We start from the raw sequence: 27,012 nt of genomic DNA on the forward strand, positions 1-27,012 counted from the left end.
ATTTTTAGTTTTCTTTATACTTCTCTGTACGAAAACAAAACACATGTTATTAAAACAAAACAGGCCAGAGAGGGAAAGCAGGTGACTGAGGTCACACAGCTCATCAGAACTTAAGAGTCTTGACCGCTGTGCTAACAGCCTCATAAGCCCCTATAAATATTATAAAAGTGGGAGAAAAAAATTCTGGAAACGACAGAGTTGCTCATGTTGTGTTGGTTTATGTCTTACTTTAGTTCTTGAGACAAAGATTGGTCTCTAGGGCAAAAGCCCCAGGACTACAGTTCTTCTGGCCAGGAATAAGACAGCATTTGTCAGACCCACAATCTCAACTTGCAAAGTTCAAAAACCACTAAAGGAACTCAGGGAATGCACTACATGTAGTGCACCCGTGTCTATTTATGACAGCTTTCTCCAGGGTATGAAGTATGTTTCATCTTGCTAAGACAAATGATTTTAATCTTTTTTTCACCTTGTTCATTTTGCCAATCTGTGGTGGAACCCCCATGCATAAAGAAATGATCCAGTGTGAGCCATTCTGACTAAAGCTGGATTGGAATCTCTCCCTTGTCTCTCCTGAAGCAGCCTGTGGGATACCTCAAGAAACCTCTCCAACTCCTTCAAGCAATCTGAAAGCCATGATCTAATCCACTAGCCACTAGTCCTAATAACACTCTCAGAAGGATGGGGGAGACAGGATCATCCCCATTTTATAGATGGGGAAATGGAGGCTTTAAGAGGTGTGGTCTGCCCAGGACAGGAGCCAGTTCCACCGCCCACTCCCAGAGCTCAAGGAGGACAATGAAGCTCAGAAGAGCATCAGGGTTAAATGGGGGCTCCGGGGGAGCAAAGTGGCAAGCGTTGCCAAGGGGCTTGGCCATGGTGGAGACCTCACCCTCAAATGCCCAATACCTATGCTCAGGGTACACTGGAAGGCACAGGTTACCTGGGTAGTGTCCACAGTGGTGACTCTGGTCTGCAGTACAGCCTCCGGCTCGATCTTCTTCCTGATGGCGAGGCTGCTGACAGTCATGGTTTCTGTTTTCACAGGCTGTAGGGAAATGAGGGAGAACGCTCCATAAACCAAGCTCCAGCAAGACTCCTGCTCACAGGCAACTGTGGTGTAGGGTCAGAGAGTTACCTCCCACCCCTGCAGATGGCCAAGTCTGGAAGGGTATGCAGGTCAGGGCAAAAGAGGCACAGTGAGATGTCACAGACAAACAGCCCGAGGGGGGAGCCAGAACTACCCGCAGCACCCAGACGGGCCTGCCCATGACTCTGCAACCATAGAACATCATGGTGGCTATGTGCTGTCTTTTAGGATACCATTAAAAAACATCTACTATTCAATTAATATGCTCTGTGCCGGGCCCCACACTAAGTATTTTCCTTACGTACATAATGTCACTAAATCCTGAATGACTTCAATGGTTATGCCACCACCTCCCAGCTGCTCCATTTGGACTGTTCTTTAGAGAAAGAGTCATACACCTAGCAGCCTACAGCGGCCGGGCAGAAGATATAAATAAGTGAGGTGGGCTTGCTGGGGACTGAGGTGAACTGCAGAGCACATGGGGTTCCACTCAGGTTTGGCCAACGTGGCCATGGCCTCTGAGTGACTGGATCATCTGACTTTTTTTAATGATATAAAGAAAATCCCTGGGTTTTATATTCAACGCCCTGATTTTTAAATCAAGGTCAAAGAAAACATATCTGCTAGCCAGATCTGGCCTGGGGCTACCAGTTTACAACCTCTAAAGTCTTCAGTTAAATGATCCGTTTCTTCTGAGTCCTCCATCGAGCCTAGTTCATGGCTATACACACAGCGAGTATTAACATATGTGAGCTGAATGAATGAATGAAAGCTAGCTTGTCATCTGGTTGGGGGGGGATTCTTATCGATGGCTGTAACCCTGAGATCTAGCTATTCATTCAATTAATCATCTATTAGTGCCTGGTATGTGCAGGCTTAGAGAAGCTGCCACCTGGTGGGAGAGCAGACCTGTCAGCTACTAACCTGACTGCTTGGGATAATGCTGGGAGCAGAGCGTTGCAGAGAAAGGGGACTATGGAGGGAGCAATACTTCTACCTGGGGTGGTCAGGAAGGTGTTTGCCAGGGAAGTGATATCTGAACTTAGTCCTGGAACATGACAAGTTTGCAAGGAAAGAAAGGGAGGAAAAACATTCTACCCAGAGGGTACAGCACAGAGAGAAAGCCCAGAGTGGATGAGCTCCTATTTCAATGCCTGGAACATGGGGGAAGGGAGAGTGTGGTAGGAGGGAGGCTGGGGCTGGGAGAGATGAGGGAGCAAAGAGATAAAGTGAACAAAGATCCTCTGATGGGAGGACACAAAGCAGAGAGGCCCAGACACAGTCTATCCCTGTGTCCCCCTCAGTGACGACATTTCCTCTTCTCTAGCAGTTTCCACTGCTACCTCAAGACCCCAGGGCCAGACAGATTTAGACTGCTGCCCCTTCCCCAGGAAGCCCAGGCCCCAGGGAGAGGAGCCTAGGCCAGGATCAGGAAAAACCATCTGACTTTCAGACCAGGCCACAGGAGCCCCCGCGAGTCCATAAGCACATGCTCTCTGCAGGTGCCATGCAACACAGGCAGGGAGAGGAGGAGTCGAGTAAGATCAGACTGCCGGTCATCGCTTGACCTCAGGCAAGCGTTGGGGTCACAGGGTTAAAATGCCAAGGAGTGCATGTTAGGGGTAAACTGAGATGGTAAACATGCGGGCACAGAACCATGCTGTTCTGCAGAGGGGCAGTCATGCAACACGAAACCAAGCTTCAGGCTGAGGGACTCTGGGCTGCAGGCTGGCGGCTCAGTCTTCTCACAGACGGCCCAGGGCCCCCTGAACATGCAGTGCCCAGTGGGCCCGGGTCTTGACGATGCTCCACTGTACCTCAAACTGGGGCATATCCAGGGCGGAGCAGGCCCCTCGATCCGGGCTGTCCTCGATGCCCCCAGACTCGTCATCCTGGCTGGGGCCCCCCTTGTTGAGATCCCGGGAGAACACCAGGCCCTCGGTTTCCGAGTCGCTTTTGTCTCGGTCGAGCTCAGGCAGGCTGCGGGAGAAGTCTTCGAAGGCGCTGCCATGGTAGTCGCCAATGACCGTGAAGTCGACCTCAGCCTCCAGGCTGGATGTGGAGCTGACCGTGATGCTGGAGCACTTGCGCTCAATGGCCAGGTGGTTGTCCTTCAGGAACACCGCGTCCCTCTCCTGGTCCTGGTCCTCATCTCCTGTGTCACTCTCTGGGGCCTTGGGACGTGGCGGTTTGACTTTCTCCTCCGAGCCCTCCCTCAGCCCTGCTCTCTATGGCCAGATAAAATCAAAGGAACGGGGTGCGGGGGGAGAGAGAGAGAAAGAGAGAGAAATCAAGGTGGTGAATGACAGAAGAAATCTTGGGGCCACGTCAACGTCCCAAGTGGAAGAACAGGTCAGAAAATGAAAGACACCCCAGAAAGGTTCCTCGACATCATGACAAGCTTAAAAAAAACGAAAACTTCTCAAGAGTGGGGATGCTCCTTTCCCAGGGTCTCCTACTGATGGCAAAAGCAAGTACAAAGCAAACATCCTGCCAGTCGGTCCTGGACAGGAGGCCCCATCCAAGGTCTGGATCTGGGAACTTATCAGAAGCAGCACTGTGCGCAAGGCAGGGATAGGAGCCCGGATCCCAGGCCCATCCGTGCAGGCCAACATCGAGAGACAGAAACCAAGGAGGGAGACCCAGGGATCAGGGAAACCCAGGAGGGGGAGGCAGAGAGGCTGGAGCCAAGAGCTTTGAGGAACAAAGAGGAAGCCAACATGGTTTTGTCAATTCCACTGAGTATCCGTGGGAGGGGTTGGTATCATCTAGAAGGAGGAACAATATGGGGTAATTCCTGGGAGCTGGGTGCTACATCAGTTCAACCCTGAGCTCCATGAGTGGGCCGGCGGGCAGGCCACAGAGTGGAGGTTCTGGTCCCATCAGTGTAATTGACAACAGCGGGCCAAGGAAATGCTGGAGGGGAGCCAGCAACTCTTGTCCGACATACATACCTCTCAACTGGCCTGTCAGGGATTAAACACCACACGCACATTTTTGGCTGTTTCATGACATTCTTTTTTAAGACCAATCTAACACCCACCAAATATTTTTAAAGTAGTTGGCTTCTGAGATTCAATGCGCTTAGAGATTCACTTGCTAAACGAGCCTCCATTTAGCCCGTTTCTGGAAGGTTGAGAGGTGTGAGGACACATTCCAGACAAGCCAGAGTTGAGCTGCCACAGGAGGTACTGCCAGAGCAGGTGGGAATCTAAGGCAGCGATGCACCCTGGCCAGGCGAAGATGACCGGGTCATCAGGGCACCGAGGGGCTGCAGAGACCTGAGGGCCCAAGGGGCTGGCGAATCTCAGGCGCCCTCCCTTTCCAGGGGGGTTTGCTGCTAAGCCGGTGACGCGCTTCTCTTCCCTGACCGCATCTCCGGATTTGTTCTGGATTAGAGAAGATAGTTAGTCTTAAGGAGGCAGAAGGAACTTGGCACCGGGATCGAGAGGGAACCAGAAGTAAAGGATGGAAACCTCTGGACTGTCAGCTTTCCCAAGGCAGGAGAACCAGGGAAGGGAAAGGATGAAAGAAGATCGTTGAACAAGCCAAGCAAAACAGGTAGGAACCCAGCAGGTGGGGGCAGCAAGGCAAAGCAAGTGTGTAGTCTGCTGGCAGTGGTGCCACCTTCTCCACTGGGCTGTGACCCTCTGGGCACCAGGTCACACCAAAAGCCAAGGGTCTTTGTGGCTAAGCTAACATGGGCCAAGCAGATGAACCTGTCATTCCGCCTGGGCTACACTCAGGCCCGTTTAGGGAAAAGAACTCATAGGGATGGACAAGCAGCCTCTGATTGCAATAATGACGAGGGGCCACCGAAACATGCTTCTAAAGAGCTACGCAGCATGCGGTCAGCTCCCCCGGCTGGGGGCAGCAGTGGGGGTGGGGGCTCACGTGGCCAGTTCCCCCAGTAACTTCCTCCAGTGTAGTTTCGCAGCCTGAATCGGGGGACACGAGCTGGAGTTCCATGCCTCCTTCCTGGGGGGATGTGGCAGGAATGCCCTCCCTGAAGTGTCTGGTCGCCAGCTGCATCACTGAGGAATGTGTGGCTTTGGGGCCAGCAAAGTCCCCCAGGGGCTGGAGTTGGACGAAGCCCAGGTCTAAGAGCTTATTCCGCTGCTGCTCCACCTGACCTGTGGAGGCCTCTGAGGACAACTCGTTTGGAAAAGCCCTTGTTTCACCTTGACTCACTCGGCGAGTTTCAGCTCCGTGGGTCTCAAAGATCCGAATTTTGTTGGCCACTGAGGTCTTGCTAATATCTTCCAGGGAGCCCTCTTGCGCCCCAGCCTGGAAAGAGGTCATCTCCTTTTGCTTCCCTGAAGGGAACACCAATCCCAGGGGTATGGCCCCCTCAACTTCTTCAGGGACAACTCTGGGCTTTCTGCTGGCAATGGGAGGCGCCCTGCGCTCACCTCTGTCCAGGGTCACAAATAGCCCTACTTGGTCCTTGGGCTCCGGGCTCCTTCTAGGAGGATGGGCCTGTTTGAGAAACACAGGGGACTGTTCTCCAAAAGGATCCCCGAGCTGTGAAGGCTCTCCTGACTCACGAGGGGCTGGGCTTGGAGAAGCTTCCTCTGGAGCTGCCTGAGCCTGAAAGGGACCAGGGGAGGCTGGGAGGGGGGTGATCACCTCCATCTGAAGAAACACTGAGGCCTTGCCGCCCTCCGTCGCAGGTTCTCCCATTTGGGTGTGAACTGGTCCCCTGTCTTTGCGCAGGAAGTTGCCTCTGTCTGGTTTAGATGGCTTCCTGACATCGTTAGGAGAGATGGCCCATGGCAGGGCACAGGCTGGGAGGTCAGGGCTCACGTCCCCTCCTGTGTGAGGTGAGTGGTTCTTCCATCCTGCTGGGGGACTTTTTTCAGCGTTTCCTGTCAAATCTCCACTCTTGGGGGCCTCTTCCTCTGTGGCTACCGTGGATGCTGGGTGAGTGAACTCTCCTTCCACCCCCCACCCAGCTTCTTCCCAGGCCTCAGCAAACATCTGCCCTGGAGAAGTTTCCTTACTGAGCTGCTCAACAGAGGTCTCTAGGTCATCCGGTCTTCCATGGTTCCTGGGAGGACCCGCCCCTTCCTCTGAGGAAGCTGAGTGGACTTCACCCTCTTCATCAGTGTTCCTGCAGGAAACTGTAGCAGAGCCCCGGGGGCCTGAGGAGTTTAGCTCAGAGCTCTCTTCGAGCTTCTCCAAGCGCTCTGGCCTGGTCTTATCTTGAGGAGAGGCATCCACATGCTCTTCTCTCTCCTCCAGTGGTGGAGGGAGGGCTTGGTCTTCAGAATCTTTCTCTCCATAGTTGAAATAGAAGCTCCTCTCTGCAAAGGAAGTATCGGTTTCATCACTCGAGTCGGCTCTGGCTTCCACATGGGCTGGGTCCAGCAGAAACGACTGCAGTCCTCCCTTGTCAGAGCTCGGAGAGAGGCCATCCACCTCTGCTGGCCTGGTCCCCGGGGCAGGGGGTCTTCCACCAGCCTGGAACTCCTCCAGCTCCTTTCTCAGCTCCGCCTGGCCCTCTTGCTGACCACCTGAGACCTGGCGCTTCCTGATGGTTGCCCCAGTGCCCACCTGGAACTGGGAGCTCTCAAGGAGCTTTTCTGCCAGTGTACAGCCTGCAGCCAGAGAAGCCCCTCCTGGGCCTTCCCTGACCCAGGGGCCTTCCTCCCACATGGACTCAAAGTCTTCAGGGCTCGCGATCATTCTTCCGTGTGGCTGGCTGTCTGCTCTTCCAGCTCCCACCATTTCTTCTGTGGCCACTTCAACTTTGAACTTGTCCACCAGAACGTCCACCTTGGAGAGTCTGCCATCAGCAAGGATATCTGTGTGGCCTGCCTCCCTTTCGTCCTGCTGCGCGGTAGTCACTTTTAGGAGACTGAGTTCTTCTGGCCTAGCGTACTTTCTTTCTATAAATACCCAATGCTCTGAACCCTGTGTTTCAATTGGAGCAAGAAGAGTTAACATGAAATATCAGGCACCTGAAGAATGGGTCACTTTTTCACTCTTCAAGGGACCAATCTACCACTGAAAGGTCACCATGTCCCCAGAACCGGCTGGGGAGAGGAAGGCATGACAATGCTAGTCAGCCTCACCAGGGCTACTTTTCCCATCAAGGCACCCAGCAATTATTTACTCCCCTCAACCACCACCCCAACTTGGTGAAATGGATTGGGGTCTTATGCCCTCCCCGTGTTAACCATGGGGAAATGGAGATCCATAGATGGGCAAGGCTCTTCCTCTTCCTCTTCTAATGATATAACCACCACTGGCAGAGGGCAAAGTAGCTTAGGTCACAGGGAATCTTTGAAGATTAGAGCCAAAAGAACTCCTAAGACATCCTCCAGTCCAATCTCCTCATTGTGCAAGTGGGTAAACTGAGGCCTGGAAGAAGGTCAGTGACTTACTCAAGGTCACTATTAGCTGATGGTAGAGTCAGAAAAAGACTGCCTCATTTTTGATGCCTGAGCTCCTTGCTGACTTATCTCACAACCTGTGGAATATGGGTCCCAACTGCAATCTAATGTCAAGTTGAGGGGAAGTGAGTTAAGTTCCACAGGCCACAGCCTGAAATGTGACCTTTCTGCAAGAGCTTCTGGGAAGGAAAGAGATTAGAATGAAAAATACCAAATGGCCAGGTCCAGACGTTAGCGCCAGTCACCACAATGGCTTAAACAGCTTGCACTTTGTGGGGTTCATTCCCAAAGAAACAGATACCCATGCCTATCGTTGGAGAATTCTAACAAAATCCATGGAAAGAGTAGAAAAGGACTGACCAGAACACATCATGGAAGGAAAAGATCTAAAGATCTCAGTGTCACCATGGGTCAAAAGCACCAAACAGTGTAGCACTGTCGAACTGTTGACAGAACAGCCCTCTACCTCCCTCAAGAATCCTTCGAACAATGCTAAGGAGGGAATGATGGACCCCTAGAACCATTAAAAAAGCAAGAAGGCCATTGGGATTTTAATCTTCTCGCAGCCACAGAATACTTGCTCCACATGAAATCTTCATGAAAGTCCAGTATGTAATACAAATACAGGGATGCCCTGTTGAAGTTGGAGGCCTGGGCTGCCCTAGTGCTCTGAGGTACCTCCCCTCTTTGAAATCACTGCTCTGAATCAAGCTTCTCATGGTACAGATGTGGAAACTGAGGCCTAGACAAGGTCAGCACCATGCCCAAGGTCAGAGAGTGAGGTAGTGGCAAAGGCAGGCCTAGAACCCGGTCTCTGACTCCAAGTTCTGTGCAGTGCCTCCACAGTAAGACATGCTCCCAACAACTGGAGGGGGAAGGTTTATATGACCTTGGGCTCCATGTCAGGTTACAATTTGGTGAGGAGTCTGTCAGATCCCATAAGACCCGAAGGATTCTGAAGGATCAAGGGAGCATTGTAAACTCTCTTTCTTCCACTCCATTTTAGCAAAATCCCCATGATTGTCAGCGAATCAAACTGTATTAAGGGACTCTTGCCAACAGGAAAGAGAGATAAAAGGAAGGGGGAAGGCCCAGACAAAGTCTGGCATAGGTTTTTGACATTCTACTTCAGGTTGTTAAGCCTTCAGGACAATAGCACTGATCCATCTCTGAGAGAAGTGCTTTGAGAGACTACAGAAGCCATGTCTCTTTTCTCTTCTACTTCGGAAACAGGAGCCTTTAGCTGCTCCCATTTCAGGATGTACTGACATCATCAGCCTGTCAATCATGGCCCAAGATGGTCAATGAGACCCCTTCTGGAACATTCCTGCTCCAAGTCTAACTAAAAACTAGCTTCTAGAAACTAGAAATTAGGCTGAGTGGGGTGGAAGTTGGCACAATGTAGAAAGAAAGATTCTGCAGGAAGAAAAAGGGAAATGTACTTATATTTAGTTACTATGTGCCAGGCAATGTCAGCCTTTTGTCTAGGGCATTAAATTTAATCCAAATGCTCCACAGGAGCAGGTATTGTTACTCTTATTTCAGAAGGGGAAACTGAGGCTCCCAGAGGGGAAGTGACTTGCACAGATCACAGAGTGAACAGTGAGGGAAGAGGAGGCTTGGCTTCTAACAAGCGAAAATCCCAAGGAGAAAAAAAGACTGAACCAGGAAGAGAAAAACCTCACTGGCACCAAGGCTCTGGTGGAGCCGCACAGTCCCAGGGCTTGGTCTGAAAGTGTTCTGACCTGATTACAGGATGGGGTAAGCCGGGGTGGCCCTGCCGCCATTCTTTCCAATGAGCCTGCTCAGAGCGCCCCCTGCTATCAACTGGAGGCACTGCAGCAAGACAGGCCATGAAACAGAAGGGGAGCAGAAGCAGAGCCAGTTCTGTTTCCACACAAAGAGAAAATCTCCAGCCAGGCAGTTCTGCTCATTCCAAGGTGTTCAGGCCCCACCTGTAGCTCTGGGTCACATTTTGGGCCCTGCTCTTTACAGGAGACTCCCAGAGGAAGGATTCCAGGACGAGGAGCCCTCTAGAAAGCTTGCCCTGGAAGAAACTGTTGAAGAAAGTGGGAGTATTGGGGGGATAAGAGGTTCTCAACTCTCAAGGGCCATCCTGGAGGAGGATGCAGAGCAGATCTACGGGCGGCAGGGGGCAGAGCGAGGCCCACAGGCAAGTGATTCAAAAGGGCAGATTTTCATGCAATATGAAAACTTCCCAATGGATGACTGAAGACAAAATGGTCTGCCACTAAGAATAGCAAGAGCCCCCTCTGTGGAAAGGGCTGGACTGACAATTTTCAGGAATGCTGATGAAGGGTGCATGTTGCCCCCGCACCCCCAGTTACGGGCACCTTTGCTCTAGGAGCATCTCTGTGCTCCAGGGCATCACTATTTCTCTACCCCTGGGATGCTGTTGACTCCTGTCCAACTTCTCTCAAGAGAGAGTGCTGGTAGTTCTGTTTTTATTTTTACATTGAGGAAAAATTCAGACCAGAACTGTGATGATTTATGTTTTACCACTTAGGTAGCTGACTCATGTCTCTTTTACAGTTCCAGCATGTTTTCAGCAGCTACCAAATTTTTCTCCAGGACTTGAGAAAGGTATATGCCCTCACACACCATATGCCAAAAGAGGAGGGTCAGAATCAGGGAGAAGGAAGTTTTGCCCAGATGATCGGTCAGTACCTTCCAATCCTGACAGTCTACGAGGTGCTGGCAGAGAGGGAGGATGCAGTCCCCCACTCCCTGGGCCTGGATTCCACACTTGGCAGCCACACAGGGGCACAGGAAGTTCCAAGAGCCCTCCACCTGCGGCCATCCTGGGCACAGAAGTAACGCCCTCCTCATTTAGAACACTTGCCTGAGCAAGATCTCTACAACCCCAAGGATACTCCTTGGAGCAAGACACCCACTTTTACCTGCCTGGAGACCTCGACAGACCCACACCGCAAGGGAAGTTTAGAGAAGATGGAGGCAGGGGATGGAAAGGACACCACCTCCTAACTAGCCACTGCTAGACCTTACTCAGGCTTCTGAACAGAGATAAGACCTCAGGGCAGAAGGTATTTAGGTGCCATGAACCCCGATCCTGAGCTTAGAAGTCAGAGCCTGCCTTTGGAGTCGCCTGCCTCAGCAGGACCTAAGAGGAGGAGATCCTTTCAGCCTCCTCTTTGAAGCCAGAGGTGACTCAGGTTGTTCTGTCTTCCCTGAATGGTTTCAGTCCTGTCTTTCCTGAGAAAAAATGGATGAGGGAGGGGCCAGCCCTTTATGGATCCCTGGGATGGGGACAATCACTTGTCATAGCATGGGGACAACAAGGGCTACCCACTGCTCCCAATTGTATGGGAGAATCTGGTCCACCCCCCTCACCCCAAAGAAAGGGTTTTCTTAAGACCATTAGGGTAGTTCTGGGTGGGCGGGGAGGTGACGACAGTAACCTCAGGAGACGCTGCGAGGCTTTTCTGAGTGAACACTTCCAAGCCTGTGGCCGTCCCAGGCTCAGGTGCCAAGTCCTGCTGAGAGGTGTCCTGGGTCCTCTGGGACTGCAGGGGAGGCCCAGGGCAGGAGGAAAGGGGAACAGGGAGGAAGGGAAGGAGAGAAAGAGACAGGAAGAGAGGGAGAGAGAGAAAGCAGGAGACACACACACACACACACACACACACACACACACACAGAGTCCGTAAGTAGCTTGGCTTTGTAAATCCCACATCCTTAGGGTTTGTGGATTAGGTCAGGAAGGAGCCACGCTGTGGGAGCCGTGGGGTGAGACAGAAAGGAACTGCCCATGGAGCCATTTAGGGGCAGGAGGCCTAGGGTCAGTGTTGCCAGCACGGTGCTTTGGGCCTTTCCTCATCGCCTGCCTGCTCTCATTTAAGAGCTGTTGGAGCCATACCACTTGGCCTCGATCCCAAGTCTTCCCTGGGACTCTTTGGTTTAGGTGATGGTTCAATCCTGCAGTTTGGGTCTTAGCCCCTTTTAAAAAGTTATCTTTGAAACGGAAACCTGGGTTTGGCAAATGGGAACTCTTCTTTGTAGTTTGGGGTCCCTATTTTGGTGTAGGTTCCCACAGATTTCCCCTTGGCCCAGATGAGGCCCAATAAAGTATGAGGAAGCTATTGGGAACTCTGGAGGACACACCCCTGCAGGATATCCTCCCCCAAGCCCATATTTGGATCAGCGATGGCCCTGTGACTGCTCAGCATTTTCCAGTTTATAAAGTGCTTTTACATCCATCATTTCATTCAACCTTCCCATCAACCCTATGGAGTGGCAATTTTGGTCCCTGTTTAGATGGACTGACTAGGCAGTGAGCTCAGAGAGGTGAGGTCACTCACCAAGGAGCCAGTCCAGTCCTTGACTACAGCTCCTCCCCATCAACCAAATCTTCAGTGGGGCCTGTAAGCCAGTTAAACGGTTCATCGCTCCAAGGTGAGCTCCTGGGCCAGACTCCTTTCCAGCAGTGGACTACACTTCTCTGGGCAGCGGTGGTGAGTTGGGAGTGGAACAGACTCCACCTTTTAAGGAGGACCCATCTTGTAGCAGTTCCACCTATCACCAGCAGGTGGGGCACCCCCTCAAGCCAGGCTGCTCTGGGCCACCCCAATGCACCAGAGTCCTGCTCTCCAGGGCTCATCCTGCCTTTCTCTGCTAGAGTATAACCCTTTCAGAAGCCTCTGCATCTCACCTCACCCACTTCAGGACTGAATAGAGGCCACTCCAGTCAAATCTCTCTCTAGGGCAGGAGGAGGGGGCATGTAACTGGATCACTGGACCAGCCCCCGTGGCCCAGTCCATGGGCTTCAGGGTCTTGATTGTACCACGGTGACCACAGAAGCCCTCAGTGGATGCAGAGATTAGCCCTCCTTCCATGGCACCAGCCTTAAAGGCCCCCAAAGCATCCCTAACTTTGTGAATCACTAGTCAGGGAGCTACCATATCAGCCTCACTGGATGAGGCCTTCTGTTATCCAACATGTCAAGGCCACGGGAGTGCTGATTCAATCAAATGCTCATTTATTAGATCATGGCTGCATCACCAATTTTCAAAGCATTAGAGGGCAGTAGACACACAGTTGACTCTATTCTGGTCTTCATGTGATTTGGTCCTGCTCCCAGGCAGCTGTGATTTAATAGCAAATACCATAGCCTGGGACACACGGAAATCAGATTCTGGCCCCTCTTCTATCAGCGATGACACTGAACAAGCCCTTTCCCCTTTCTGGGCTTCATCTGTAAAATGATGACCTTGAACCAAGTGGGTCTTGAGGGTCCTTCCAACTTTAAAAGGATTCTAGGGGGCCAGCCTGGTGGTGTAGCAGTGAAGTCTGCGTGTTCCGCTTTGGCGGCCTAGGGTTCGCAGGTTTGGATCCCAGGCGCGGACCTACTCACTGCTCATTAAGCCATGCTGAGGCGGCATCCCCCGTAGAAGAGCTACAACTCTACAACTATGATCTACAACTATGTACTGGGGCTTTGGGGAGAAAAAAAGAAAAAGAGGAAGATTGGCAACAGATGTTAGCTCAGGGCCAATCTTCCTCAAAAAAAAAAAAAAAAAAGGATTCTGATTTGAAGTTAACCTTCTTTGTGCAAGTCCCAGAACTCTCAAAATGAAACACTAAGCAACTCATATTGAGCACCTAGGTACTCTGCTGGCTTCTCCATGCTTTATCTCATTGGATCCTCACAAGAAGTAGGTACTTTTATTATCTCTACCCAACGGAAGCTCAGAGAAGTTAACAACAAGCTCAGAGTCATCCAGCTAGCAGGCAGCAAAGCCAGAATTCAAATCCAGATGGTGTAAGTCTAGACCCCAGTTGGGTTTGAGCCCAGTAAGCAGCAGCACTAGAGAGAAAACACCTAAGTATAAATGGGGGTAAATATAGCCAAGACTTTGCGGTGCTAAAAATAGTAGCTTGGAATTATAAATATAGGAATTCTCAAGAGCCTATCTTTATCTCTTTTTCAATTGAGAAAACAGCCCATGCTTTCCACTCTGAAAGGCGGGTCATGTGGGATCCTTTGCTGAAGCAACAGGAGCAGCTCTGATTTTCTTGGAGGATCTGCTCCCTTCTAGCGGGCTCTGAGGAGCCTTCCAGGAGGGAACACTTCTCTATCTGCGTTTTCACAATATGCATGAAAGGGTCTGGTTACTGGATAGAACTACCGGGATTCTTAAAGTTTAGTGTGCATGAGAATCGCCTAGGAAACTTGTTTAAAATGCTGATTCCAGGGCTCTACCTCCAAATATTCTGATTCAGTAGGTCTGATGTGGGGCCCTAGAACCTGTATTTCCAACAAGCTCCTTTTCCCCATTATACTCTGGCTGATGGAAGGGGAATAAACCAAGTTACCGTGAGTCTTTTGAGTTTTTCAAGGTGGTCCCTGGGGTCCAGGATTCCAAGATTTGGTGTATTTGTCTTCCTCAGCCTAACCCACCACCCTCTGCCCACCATCACCTTATGCAGCCATTGGGGGGAAGTATACAGGTGTGGAGGATGAGGGTAAGTCAGTACATAGCAACCTTCCCCACCCTCTTGACCCAAGGCCCCTATTTAGGAGTTCAGGGTGAGACTTACCTCATTGGCTTTCTCAGGGGTGCCCTTGGGAGAGGGGGAGGCAGGCGAGGAGGGCAGCCTACGCTCCCGCTCCCAATCTCGATCCCGGTGGATCAGTTTGCTGTTGGGTTCCTTCAGGGTCCTCTTGAGCTCGTTGATGCTGGCCTGGTGCTTCAGCAAGACGTCCTCTGGCTTGTCTAAGAACTAGGGGTGGATGGAGAGGCAGCCGGGCGTTAGAGGAACAGCTCTGAGATGGGATGCAGGGCACGCTGAAGATGGCAATGGTCACCATTGCTGCCCTTCATCAGCAAGCTTATTCCCACCCATGACCCCATCTCACCCTCACAGCACCCTCACAGCACCCCACGAGCCAGGCAGGGCAGGGATAATTAGCCCCAACAGGTGCACAAAGCACTTAAGGATTAAACAGAGGAGCAAAAAGCCCTTAAGATTAATGAGAGTAGACTTCCGGTCACCACCGCCTTTTCTTCTCCCCTGCCTGGCTCCCAGCCTCGGAACACCCAAGTCAACCCAAATCTCACAGGTCTGGGTGAGCTCCCTTTGGTGCTGTGAGCCTGGTCTTAGTCAGGCATGGACGTGACTTCCCTCTGCTCACAACCAAGGCACAGTAAGAACTCACCAACCCTCTTCACTGGGCTGCTCCTGGATCCTGGTCCCTCCCCGTGGCCAAGACTTGGACTATGTGCTTAGCCGAGTCCCCAGTCTAGGCCCCTCCTAGCCCAACATGTGCAATTGCTCAGCCCCTGTGGGGACCTGGAGTGCAGAGACTCCTAAGGCCAGGGACATCCAGAGAAACAGGCCCTGCTCCTACACTCGGGACCAGGGGCCAAGAAAAGATTGGGTTCAGCATTCTCTGCTCTGAGCCACTACCTTTCCCAACTACCCAGGACCTTCCAGATACCCTGCGGGTACTGACTCCTCAAGAACAGACAGGGTGAGATACGGTCAGATAGAGAAACTAGGATGCTGTGGGGTATTCAGGAGGATTAGGAGAATTAGAGACCAGGAAGAAGAGAGGTGAGTCCCAACGCTGGGCACCAAAACTGAGCCGGGCACGCTGGAGTCGTGGGTGTGTCCCCATTAAACTGCCAAGTCTGAGCTCGGGCCAGAGCAGCACAACAGAGTAATGTGCCCCTAGGTCAAGTGAGGTCCAGCCTGTGCACAGGAGCCGGCAGTGACCTGCCAAAGCTGCTTGTCTGTCTCCTTCAGGGGGCAGCATGTAGGCTGGCAGCCGAAGGACCCTTATCTGCAAGGCTATTTGAGGATTCATGTGAACTCAATTCAGGGCAAGAAACGGACAATCTCAGCTTATTACAAAGTCAGATCAGGTGATTCTGAAGGAACTACCTAGAAGGTAAGCTTGCCCTTGGACAAGGCTAGAATCTTCCCCTGGGCTCATCTCTGGTATCCGAGGATCTCCTGTGATTGATTGACTCCTAAGTCACCTCAGGAAGAAAACTGATGCTACTGAGGCTTCTGCTTTCCCTCCAAACATCTGTCTGTGCCTCTGGCATTCCTTCCTGAACTAAGCTGCTTCAGGACAACGTCTGTCTGGGAGATCAAACCTGACAGAGTTTGCATGAGGGATGGGTCTGGGCTGCAATGGACCCAAGATGTGGTCTGTGACCTTCCATCCTATCACCCTGGCTCTGTGGGCATCCAGTATTCCCAGAGGTTAGAGGGTGCAGGGGAACCCTGAGATCCTTAGAGAAACCTAGTCCAAATGTCTTGCCGTGCAGATGGGGGCCTGGGGCCTGACGGGACTTTCCCAAGACCCTCAAAGAGTCAGTGGCAGAATCGGGGCTGAAACCCAGATCACGGGAATCCAATGCCAGGCCCTTTTTATGCCCCAGCCTCTGGCCCTTTCCCTCAGGCCCAATAACAAATCCACTTCTCTTGCAGTTAGGTTCAAGTGAAAAGTTGGAGACTGTGTGAAAGAAAGGAGAAGTGGTTCACACAGGAGGAGTAAGCTGAGGGAAGCCACAACAGGAAGAGGGAGAGGAGAAGGAGGAGGAGAAAAAGAGCGGGGGCTTTCCTGGCCGAGCTGGAGCAGCAGCAGGCCCCACTGGAGGGAGCTGCGGCTGAAGCCTGAGAAGAGGCAGATGTGCCGAAGCTCCTCCCTCCCCACCCCACCCCCACACCACATCTGGTTGCCAACAGATACAAAAAAAGACTTGAGGTGAGGACACAGGGGACACAGATGAGGTGCAGGTATGACCAAACAGTGGTGTGGGGAGGAGATGAGTCTAAGGGTTCGGGTGGGGGGAGGAGAGGAGCTCAAAGAAAGCACGGAATGACGTGGAAGAGCTGGGGGACACAGGAGTGATGGTCAGCAGGGGCAAGGGACAAGTATATGGTGGCCTGGAGAGGCAGAGTGTGAAGCTGGGTAGAGAGAGGGAGGGGGAAGCACAGCTAGAGGGTGGAATCTGAGCAGACGGCTGAAGAGATGAGCTTAACAAGGGGGTATGGGGGTGGCTGGGGGAGGAGGATGGCCGGGGAGCAGAGGCCAAGTTGAAGCAGAGATGGTGCTGGGATATGAGCCTGGGACGGACTGTGGGATGGTGACAAATGAGCTGGGGATTTGAACGTCTGGGTAGGTAGGGACAGGTCCCATGCAGTACCTCCTGCTTGTGTCTCGGCGTGGTTTCCTGCTCCGGCTAGGGGGACGTGGAAGGAGGAAAAGGAACCAGCAGGGTCAGTAGAGCAAATAGATTAGAGATACCGCGACTGGCCTGGTCCAGCAGTGGCCCAGAGTGCTCTCACGCCAGCAGCAGAGGCCAGGGAAGCTGGGTGGGCCACCCATGGGGTAGTGAGGTAGTGAGAAGATGCAAGGCACGAAGCAGGCAGCCCGAGGAAGGTAAAGAAGTGGGTGGGAGGCAAAGTGTGCAGTCACACTCAGCAGGTAAGGGTTCTGGGTATTCGTGCTTCCTGCGGTCAGCACATGTGTTCAGGGGCCTGTGCTCCCAAGATGGGACTGCATGATGGAAACACACTATACCCGTGTGTGCACATGCCTGTGCACATGCATGATGTTTGCAAGTCTGAGCATAGCCCTGTGGGTGAGGGGTATACATCTGTGAGTGAGTGTGTGCAAGTCTGAGGCCGTGCGTACCTGTGAGTGGGTGCCCAGGCAGGTGGGATGCAGGCAGGCAGCAGGAGGGGATGCACTTCAACCTCACCCTTGTCAGGGCCCACAGTGGCATCCTACCTCTCAGGGGAGGAAGGGGGCTGTGCAGATCCAGATCATAGTCAAAGAGGCAAATTAGGGGCAGGCAAGAGGAGGCCGGAGTCCCCTTGGGGACAGAGCACCCCTCCAGGAAAGCAGGGCAAAAGGAGGGGAAGGGTACAGGGTGGGCAGCATACTCCCCACCCAGGGATGTCCAGGTATTAAGCATGGCCCAAGGGCAAGGCCATGTCCATGGTGCACCCCATAGCAAGGGTGCCTGCCCACAGCTGGGGGCACCTGAAGGCCAAGGCCAAGGCTAGACCCAGGATCAGTCTCCTGATCCCAGGTGAGAGGGTACGAGAAAGCCAGGCTCCTACCTTTAGCTCCTTGATCTTGGTGGGGGTCCTGACTTCTCCCTCCTCGGCCTCTGACCGTCGCCCCCCAGACTCGCCATCCTCCTCCCGCTTGTCACCATCAGGTCCTGCGTCGTGGTTCTCACTGACCGAGGCTGGGCGGGAGAACTCTGCTGAAGTAAGAAGAGATGGCCAGGCGGCCATGTGAGACATCTCCCACGTGCATGGACAGGGAGCCAGCCCCGCCACCTGCCCAATCATGCCTGCAGTGAAGTGGAGTGGACAGTTCCACACTCCCAACATGTGGGGGATAAGAAGCCAGTATCCAGAGGAGTGAAGCAGCCTCCCCAGGTTACACGGTGAGCGAGAGGCAGAGCTGCCCCCCCGGACCCTTCCTGATTTCTACGGCACTAGAGCCTGGTTCAAATCTCAAATCTCTCTATTCTTGGCTGTGTGACCTTGGTTAAGTTACACAACCCCTCTGGGTCTCAGTTCCTCATCTATAAATAGCATCTACCGTAGACAACTAAGAAGAGAAACAAACAAGCTAATGTGTGTAAGTATTTAGAAGAGTGGCTGGCACAGAGTGAGTCAGTTCAATCAATGTTGGCCCACAAATGTTGATGGTTTTGTTGTAGTGGTTGTGGCAGAATACTCACTTGACCTCATTATTTAGCAAAACCCAGATATTGTGAGATTAGCTTTTACTAGTGAAAGCTAAAGTCCTGAGGTTTGCAAATGATTTAGCTTCTTTATAAATTAGGGAAAATTCAAAGGGATCCCTGCAATAACATCTTTCTCACTTACTGGCATTCCAAAGTACTTTTCTGCATAAGAAAGAAAGGGGTAGAATTACAGACTTGACACCAGGCATTGGGCCTAACCCAGACTATGCCCTGGGATTGTGTCCTGGTGGAAAAAATGGCTAGAAAACACTGAATTAAAATGACCAGAGCACAGATTATCCTTGGGATTGGCCTATATTAAAAAGAGAACAATTATCCCTTCTATTCATATATATTCACTCTGCAATTTATGCACATTATTTCATTCGATCCACAAATACTCTGATGGCTAGAATGGAAATTACTCTCCTCATTGTACAGAGGATAAATTGGGACTCCCTGAGGGGAAAGGTCCCACTAGTGACCTTTCAATGAATCAGGACAAGGACCTCGGCCTCCTGACTTAGAGTCCGGGCTTCCGGCCCTCCCTTGATGAGCCTCACCAGCCTGGGCCAGTCTTTGCCTCCTGCACAATCTGGGCTTCATTTAGGCCCTGGCACAGTAATGGAAGCTGCAGGGGAGGACAGAGGGACAGTACAGGCCCTCCTTCCCTTTTGCATAAATCTTAGCTCTCAGCCCTGTGTCCACTCAAGGAGAATAAGGAGCTTCTCCAGCCCAAAAAGGAGCCTTGCAAAACTGCATGTCCTCCAAACATGGTCAGGGAGTCCTGGGACAAGTCTTACCCTCATACTACAGGAAAACTATCAGACTCCCCTAATCACCTGGAAAACTTCTAGGTATCTTTCAAAACCCTGCCCAGGTGTTGCCTTCTCTGCAAAGCCCATTCTGCCCCTCCTAGATAGAGTTAATCCCTCTCTCCGCAAGGCTGCTCTGTATTCTGTACATACTTCTCCCACTGCTTGAATCACACTGAATGCTTACAAACTATTCTACGAGCACCTGAAAGAAAGGGGCCATACTTATTCTAACACTCCAAAAATATTTGTTGAGTGGAACTAACCTGCCTAGAGGCCTGCCCCAATGTGTTCCGGGAGGATCCACTGTTCCCCCACCCCAATCCCCACCTCCTACCTTTAAGCTGCCCTCTATAAACCTAAAAGCCATAATAATTTATTATTGCTACAATAAACACTAATTTATTATTGGGTATAATTTATTAAGGTCCTACTATGTGCCAGAACTATTTTGGGTATTGTAGGGGCATTATCTCGTTTAGCTCTCCTTATAACAAAGTGAAGAAGGTATTATATATTTTGCAGAAGAGGAAATAGGCACAGGAGAGTTAAGCTGCTCAAAGCCTCCCATCCATTCCTTCAGATATTTATGGACCACCTCCTGTGTCCACAGAGCAGCTGGTGAGTGTCAAGGCTGAGATTTGAACTCAGACTGCCCGACTGAATCTCCCCAGTGCCCATGTGGCTTCTGAACCTCTCCTACAAACTCTAGTGTACCTATCCTGGGGAGAGTCCTGGGCCCCAAGGGGTATGATTTAGTAGTTCTGGGCCAGGGCCTGGGAATCTGCATGTTTAACAAGCTTACAGGTGATTCTGATGCAGGTGGCTGCAGACCACATTTTGAGAAGCCCTGGTGTGCTTGATACAGGACAATGTAGACACAATTCTCATTGATATTAAGGGCATCTACCAGCCCAACAGAAATGGCAGTGGAGAGTCCCATGTGGTTAGATGTCAATCAGTTCAATGGAACCAGAAGAATGACCGGGGACAACCCCTCAGCTTCTAGTCAGGCAAGGCATCACCAGCTCCACACTGCAGTCACAATACAGCATTCTCCTGGTATGATGACAACCTGTGAATCACTAAGCACCTTTGGCAGGGGCCCAGAAAACCATATGGCTGAACATGGGACCCCAAAAGGCCATGACTCAGAGAAGTCGGGGGAAGTCCAGAGAGTGGCAATGTCACATCCCAGTGGGAGTGATGCCATAGGTTGGGCTAACCCACCAAGAGCTGCAAGAGTTGCCCAGGTACAGCAGTGCTCTCAGGCCACCATGCCTGGTGCAAATCAACTTGTGATGTGTCTACCACCTTCACCACTCATTCTGCAGAACCAGGCATGCCCCTCTTTCCCTCTAAACACCACTCTTTCCCCCACCTCCAATTTGGGGCTTACCTCCATCAAGGCTACGGGACATGGTGTACCGTTTGCTGGAGGAACGCTCAAAGAAGGGTGCAGGTCGGTCGATGAGGGCGCTGGCCTGGCGGGTCTGTGCCTGGGTCCTCCCACTATACCGGAACTTGGAGCCCATCACCAGGAAGCCTTTCGGTGGGGGCTCAGGGGACACCAGCCTGCAGTGGAGGGATGGAGGTGAAGAGAGGGCATTAGATCTCCATCGCCAGGCCCAAGGCTGGACCACAGCTGGTCTTTCACCCCATTGTCCCACCAGCTACGACAACTCTAAGTGCTCCAGAAGGGGAGAGACTTAGGAAAAGATGCGGGGCGGGGGGGGGGGGGTTCCTAGAGTCCCTACTAGCTCCTCTTCCTGTTCTCCTCACTCACAAAACACAGACATTGCCCATATACACTCACAGCCTCTGCCTTATCCTTGGTTACCCCACCCCAGGGTCAGGCTCACCGGAAGAATGTGTGGTGCTCGATGCACACCTTCCACAGTCTCTTGGCTGACCGGTGGTTTGGGAGTTTAAAGCCAATCGTGCTCTCAAACTGCTCATACTGCAAAACCAAGAAGGGTGGGTTAGAAGCAAGGCTTGGGCCCACTCTTGCTGTCAGTCCACCCTTTCTGAACCTCTTAGGCATGTGTGACTCTGGCTTGATCATTCATTTATTCATTCATTTAATCAATAAGGTGAATAATAAGGTGAATTGAGTCCTTACTCTGTGACAGGTCTGGTGCAAAGCAACAGAGACACCATAGTGAGTGAGAAAGAAGATTCTCGGGTGGGGGGAACTCTGATAATAAATAAGTGAACAAGATCATTTCAGATATGGATAAGGATACAGAGGGAATGGACAGAGATGTGTGATGTGACAGAATAACTGGGCAGGCGCGGAGGTCGGGTGCTATTTTAGAAAGGGTGATGAGGGAATGCCCTCTAAACAGGTGATCTCTGAAGAGAGATCTGGAGGATGGGGAAGGAACCAGCCATGTGAGAAGGCAGAGAAGAGAATTTCAGGTAGAGAAACCATCAAAAGCAAAGGGGTGAGGGCAGGAAAGAACTTGCTTATTCAAGGATCTGAGAGAAGGTCAAAGGGAATGGGGCACATGGATGTGGGGCGGTGGGGCAGAGATCTGTGGGACAGGTGGCCACAGGCAGAGTTTGGACTTCAGCCCAAGAGCTAAAGGGAACTCTTGAAAGGCGTTAAGTGAGGAGTAGGAGGGAGGGGTGGGTTTGACATGATCTGATGGGAGGGACTTTTAAGCTCACTTTAGCAGCTTTGAGTAAAATTGCCTGGAGGGACAAAGGAGGCAGGGAGACCAGTGAAAAGGACATTGTAGAGATGTAGGGGAGAGATGTGGCTGTTGGTGGCTGGTGAAGTGGAGAAGGACAAAGCAGATGGGTTTGCAATTTATTCTAGAAGTAGAAACAAATGGACTTTTTGATGGATGAGATGTGGAGGTTGGACATGCACATGTTTGTATGTGTGTAAGGAGCTGTGTATCTTAGTATGTGTAAATACTTGAGTACTACATGTAAGCAAATACATGGACATGGACATGTATTCATTGATATGTGTAACCTGAATCTATGTGGTTATCTTTACATGTGTGCTCTCGTGTGTATGTGTGTGGGTCTGTATGCAGGCACATACCTAAGGTGTGAAGTCTATGTACCGAGCCCTAGCAGAAGATGACTCTCTCCCTACCCAGCACCCCAGCACCCCCATTCAGGTATCCTGGGTAGGAAAAGACCCAGGCCCAGCTGCCAGGGTCCTCTCTATTTGAATCAGCTACAGTGAGGAGGAGGCATTCCCAAAGCAGGCTCACCTCCCCAGGCCGGATCTTGATATAAAAGTTACTCCTCTTGTAGGAGATCTTGAGAATCTTGGGCCAGGCGAAGCGGTTGATTCTCAGCCGGTCTCGGTAGATGAGTAGGCCATTGGCACAGACTCCTAACATGATGTCGATGCCCTCAGAGTCCTGCATGAGAAGGGACCATGGAATGGCAAGCAGGGGGTCCTCGCCTGGAGGTAGCCTGCCACCCACCCAGACACCCCTCCCTGAGCTCTGCTTGTAATGAGCCCTCAGGAGCAGGGTTAGAGCCTCCATGCTGGAGTCCCCTGACCAATCTTGCACATAATCATTCACTCATTCACTCATTCATTCTGTCATTTATTCACCCAGTCACTTGTTTGATCATTTTCTCTGTCAATCACTCAATCATTCATTCACCCAGCAAACACTTAGCGGTACACATTCAGCGCCAGACCGTGTGCTACGTGCTCAGTGCCAGACCGTGTGCTACGTGCTAAGGATACAGAAATAAATTAAGGCCTATGTCTTTCCCTAATGATGCTCCCAATCTAGTGGTGGCACAAACATGTTCATAAATAAATATAATACTAGGAGAAAATGATAAAGATCATGGGAAAATAAAGGGTTATGGAACTTCGAAGAATGAGAACTGAGAACAGAAATGGCTTCAGGTTGGAGGGAACACAGGGTCTGGCACACTAAACCCTCTGAAAGGATCTGCTAGTGCATCAGGGGCACCCCGCCTCCCCCAGACACTAGGGGGACCCTGGGACCTGGCAGTACCTTGGCATGGTGCAGGTCTACTCCGTACATGGAAAGCTTCTTGGCATTCTCTAGGAAGTGGATTTCTGCTTCTCCTGGGGTCATGCCCCTAAGGGAAAGAAAGCAATCACACATGGCCATGGGAAAGGCCCAGACTTGAGTCCTGCTGGCTGAAGGTGGCCGTGGTCAGAACCTCTGATTCTAGGAAGGCAAACGTTCTGGAGTGGGCGTGTGGCTGGGCCTCACCCAGACCCTGCCCTCTGCTCTCAGTGCAGGATGGTGCACACCCAGACCCCACTTCAGTCCACCGAACCCCCGTTCCTGCTGAAGCTCAGATCCAGTCTTGTTTCCTCCAGGAAGTATTCAAGGGCTGAGCTGGAAGTCAGGATTTTTGCCTCATTCTGCCACTGAGTTAAATGTGAGCCATAAATTCTGCTTCTCCATGACTGGGAAACCATTGTGAAAGGCATCGTTCATTATAATCACCCAGGAGCTCCTAAATTATTACCCACATAAGATATTTCTCTCAGAATTTTGTATCAGAAACCACTTAATCTCCCCTGCGGAACAGGTGCACTCTCTCCTTTCTGCAAAGAAGAGTTACGTAATTCATCAAGTTCCTTCTTTGCTTTGGCTGCCAGGAAACTGTACATTTTACACTTCATCACAGCTAACATTTATTGAGCACTACATGCTGGTTACTGTTCCAAGCACTTTACATGTATGAACTCACTGAATCCTCATAACAATTCTATAAGGTAGGGTATTATCATTATTCCCATTTTGTAGATTAGGGAACTGTGGCACAGAGAGGTTGAATAACTTTCCTAAGGTCACAGAGCTATTAAGTAGCCAAGTCAGGATTTAAATCCAGACAATGTGGCTCCAGAGTTTGTGCTCCTTCTCAACCACTTCAATTACATCTGTCTCATATCTTCCGGGCCTCAGTTTCCTCTGCCTTGTCTACCTCAATGAGCTGCTGTGTGGGATACCTGGATACTAGATGTCAATGTGCTTTAAGTCAAAAAAGATGTAAAAGCTAAAGAGATGGCCATTAGTATTTCTCCAACCCAGAATGATCCGAACTTCTTTCCCTGAATTATTACGACTATTGCACATTGCTAACACATCTTGGTACCTACAACAGGGATGACAAAGAGATGGCAGGCAGGCCATCACTCCCTATTCCTAAGCCCCGGCAGACACTGCTAACCATTTGTATGGCTTCTGTATCCTACTCAAGACAAGACGACAGCAGCCATTACTAACCAGAGTTGGTGTGAGAGTCTCTGAAAGACACCTTTGCCACCCTGGACCTAGCATTCCATCACATCCTAGAAAGCTTTCTTCCCCATGTACACAATCCCTCCACATCTGGCCCTAGGCCTCCTCCCCAGATGCAGCCCCCAGGACACAACCCTTCTCATTCCCTCCATCCTCGTTAGCAATGAGGTAATATCACCAGACCCCTTCCCATCTGCACAGCACTTTACAGTTTATAATGCACTTTCACATCATTTATCACATTAGGTTCCCATAACAACCCTGGACTTAGAGCCCAAAGCACTTCCAGCTTGAAAGGACTCTAGAGACCATTTAGTTCCAGGGGTTCCTCCCAGGGAATGGTATCACCCTCATAGAGGGCATTTTGGAAATGGGGGGGGGGTGCATTTTGGTTGTTACAGTGACTGAAGGGTTGTTGTGGGCATTTACTGCCTGGAGCCCAGGGATGCCAAACAACCTGCACGATGACTTCTCCTACCCCAAATATCAATAGTTGAGAAACACTGATAAGCTAAGTCCATACATATACAGTCATATAGTCATGCATATCCTAAATAGGGATATGTTCTGAGAAATGTGTCCTTAGGCGATTGTCACTGTGTGAACATCATAAAGTATACTTACAGAAACCTAGATGGTATAGCCTACTACACGCCTAATCTTATGGGACCACCATCACATATTAGGTCTGTCATTGACCGAAATGTCATTATGTGGTGCATGACTGCACAGGTGAAAAATGGGGCTGACAGGTTCAATAGCCAGCCCACAATCACACATCTAGTTAGTTATCTTATAACTCCTGGAACAAGGTGCTTTCCACTGCACAATCAACTAGTCAACTCCTCAAAGCACAGAGAGCACAATAATAGCTGACATGGGGTGTGTCTTTAATACGTGGCGTTTAGTCCTCCCAACCCACAAGGCAGTTTTTATTAGCACCCACATTGAACAGATGAGGAAACTAAAGCACAGGGAAGAGAAATGACCTGCCTGAGACCCCCTGGTTAGACAGTGGCAGAGCTAGAATGTGAACCCAGACAGTCTGGCTTTAGAGTGCAAACTTGTGAACTTTATGCCAAGATCAAGACATGAGGACACTTACCCAGGGACACACAATCATTATTAATATCTCCAGTTGGCAGATAACGGACTGATTCCCAGAGGCCAAGGACAGGGAATTATCACATCCATATAGAAGCTTAAGAACCTGAGGTCCCCAAGAGGTCATTTCAGGTCACTCAGCTAGTTACTCTCATTCCCACTTCATGAGATTATTTGCCCTCAGATGCACCTCAAGTTAGGGGCAGAGCCAGGTGGGGAACTACAGCACAGCAAGTGCAGGCCTAGAGAGGAAGGTTCTAGCCAATTGGCTGAGGAGCCAGGGAAGGTCCTGGGCGGAGACCCTCTCACCTGTACGTCTTGTGCAGCTCCATGATCCTCTCCTCCAGCTCCCGGGTCTGGTTGGGGGCGAAGCGGAGCTCGCTGACATAGTTGCCCACATGCTCTTCGGCATCATAGTCGCCCAGCTCAGCCTGCACGGCGTAGGAGCCCAGCAGGGCATGCGTGACGAAGGAGCAGGGCAGCCGGCCTGTGATGATGTCCGCCCGCAGCTGCAGGCACAGGTAGTATCTGGAGACAGGGGAGAGTGGGCATGGGTACGGGGCCCCACTCCCTCCCCAGATGCCCCCAAGCACAGCTGCTCACCGAGCCACCAGAACCAAACTGATCAACACTTAGCTCGGTAGAAAAGGGATGATCCTAGACACTGGCATTTCACGTATTGATAATTTGAGGGTGTCCTATGAGATGGTTCTGCACCATTTCACATGACTTGAAACATTTTTGTTCATTTCTAAGTTTGAGAGATTCTTCCTACTGTGGGAGCATTTTCAAGCTAAATAGCACTGCTTCGCTGGTTTGGCCATTTTTTCTTCCCTCCCCAAAGCCCCAGTACATAGTTGTATATTCTAGCTATAGGTCCTTCTAGTTCTTCTATGTGAGCTGCCGCCACAGCATGGCTACAGACAGATGAGTGGTGTGGTTCTGTGCCTAGGAACCAAACCCAGGCTGCCAAAGCAGCGCACACCGAACTTTAACCACTAGGCTATCAGGGCTGGCTCTGGCCATTTTTTGAAGATGTCATATATTTTTAATTATACAGTTAATATATTCCTACTGTGGAAAAAATGTAAACTTTAGAGGTGACTCTAACTTGCCTCTTGATGTCCATTCTTGGTCCTAATTCTCTCCCCTGGAGGTCACCCCTGTTATCCGTGTGGTGTTCTAGACCTTTTTCCTCTATGGACATGCAGGAATGCAAGTGGTTCTGATTCACGGGTGTTTTGAACATGCCAGTGCTATCAAATGCTACATCTGATGCTACGGCTGCTCTTTCACACGCAGCTATGTGCCTTAGAGCCCTTCCCAGGTCAGCCCATGCAACTCGACCTCATTCATTTTAACTTCTGCGCCGTATCCCACAGCCCGGACGGACCTGTTGGCCAATGTTTCATCAAAACTTTTTTATCTCGCCTCCAGCTCTAAGTGAATTGTCCAAAAACAAATTGGTTTAAAATAAACATTTCCAACCACTAGGCCATGATTTTTTGTAACTCTTATGCACACTTCAATGATTTTACAATTTTTAGAACCATTTTAAACCATTTTTTATTGCTTTT

General features: G+C 50.9%; 1 protein-coding gene across 12 annotated transcripts in view; it reads right to left on the bottom strand.

Annotated features, from left to right (window-relative positions):
• EPB41L1 (erythrocyte membrane protein band 4.1 like 1) overlaps positions 1 to 27,012 on the bottom strand; it is a 119,077-nt gene that overhangs the window by 15,439 nt on the left and 76,626 nt on the right. For 9 of the 12 annotated variants that reach the window (XM_087445333.1, XM_087445330.1, XM_087445325.1 and 6 more), the window contains 9 exons: positions 25,745 to 25,963; positions 23,069 to 23,156; positions 22,298 to 22,450; positions 20,927 to 21,024; positions 20,464 to 20,639; positions 17,609 to 17,757; positions 14,066 to 14,248; positions 2,908 to 3,318; positions 944 to 1,048 (listed from right to left, as the gene is read on the bottom strand). In XM_087445333.1, the coding sequence (XP_087301459.1) occupies positions 944 to 1,048; positions 2,908 to 3,318; positions 14,066 to 14,248; positions 17,609 to 17,757; positions 20,464 to 20,639; positions 20,927 to 21,024; positions 22,298 to 22,450; positions 23,069 to 23,156; positions 25,745 to 25,963 (1,582 nt within the window). Of the gene's footprint in view, positions 1 to 943; positions 1,049 to 2,907; positions 3,319 to 4,371; positions 4,480 to 4,984; positions 7,007 to 10,928; positions 11,034 to 14,065; positions 14,249 to 17,608; positions 17,758 to 20,463; positions 20,640 to 20,926; positions 21,025 to 22,297; positions 22,451 to 23,068; positions 23,157 to 25,744; positions 25,964 to 27,012 lie in introns of all 12 variants that reach the window. The other 3 variants (XM_087445327.1, XM_087445326.1, XM_087445334.1) reach the window with 2 other exon arrangements.

Source organism: Ceratotherium simum, chromosome 21, assembly GCF_057802395.1.
Source record: "Ceratotherium simum simum isolate JZ-2026a chromosome 21, ASM5780239v1, whole genome shotgun sequence".
Lineage (NCBI taxonomy): Eukaryota > Metazoa > Chordata > Mammalia > Perissodactyla > Rhinocerotidae > Ceratotherium > Ceratotherium simum.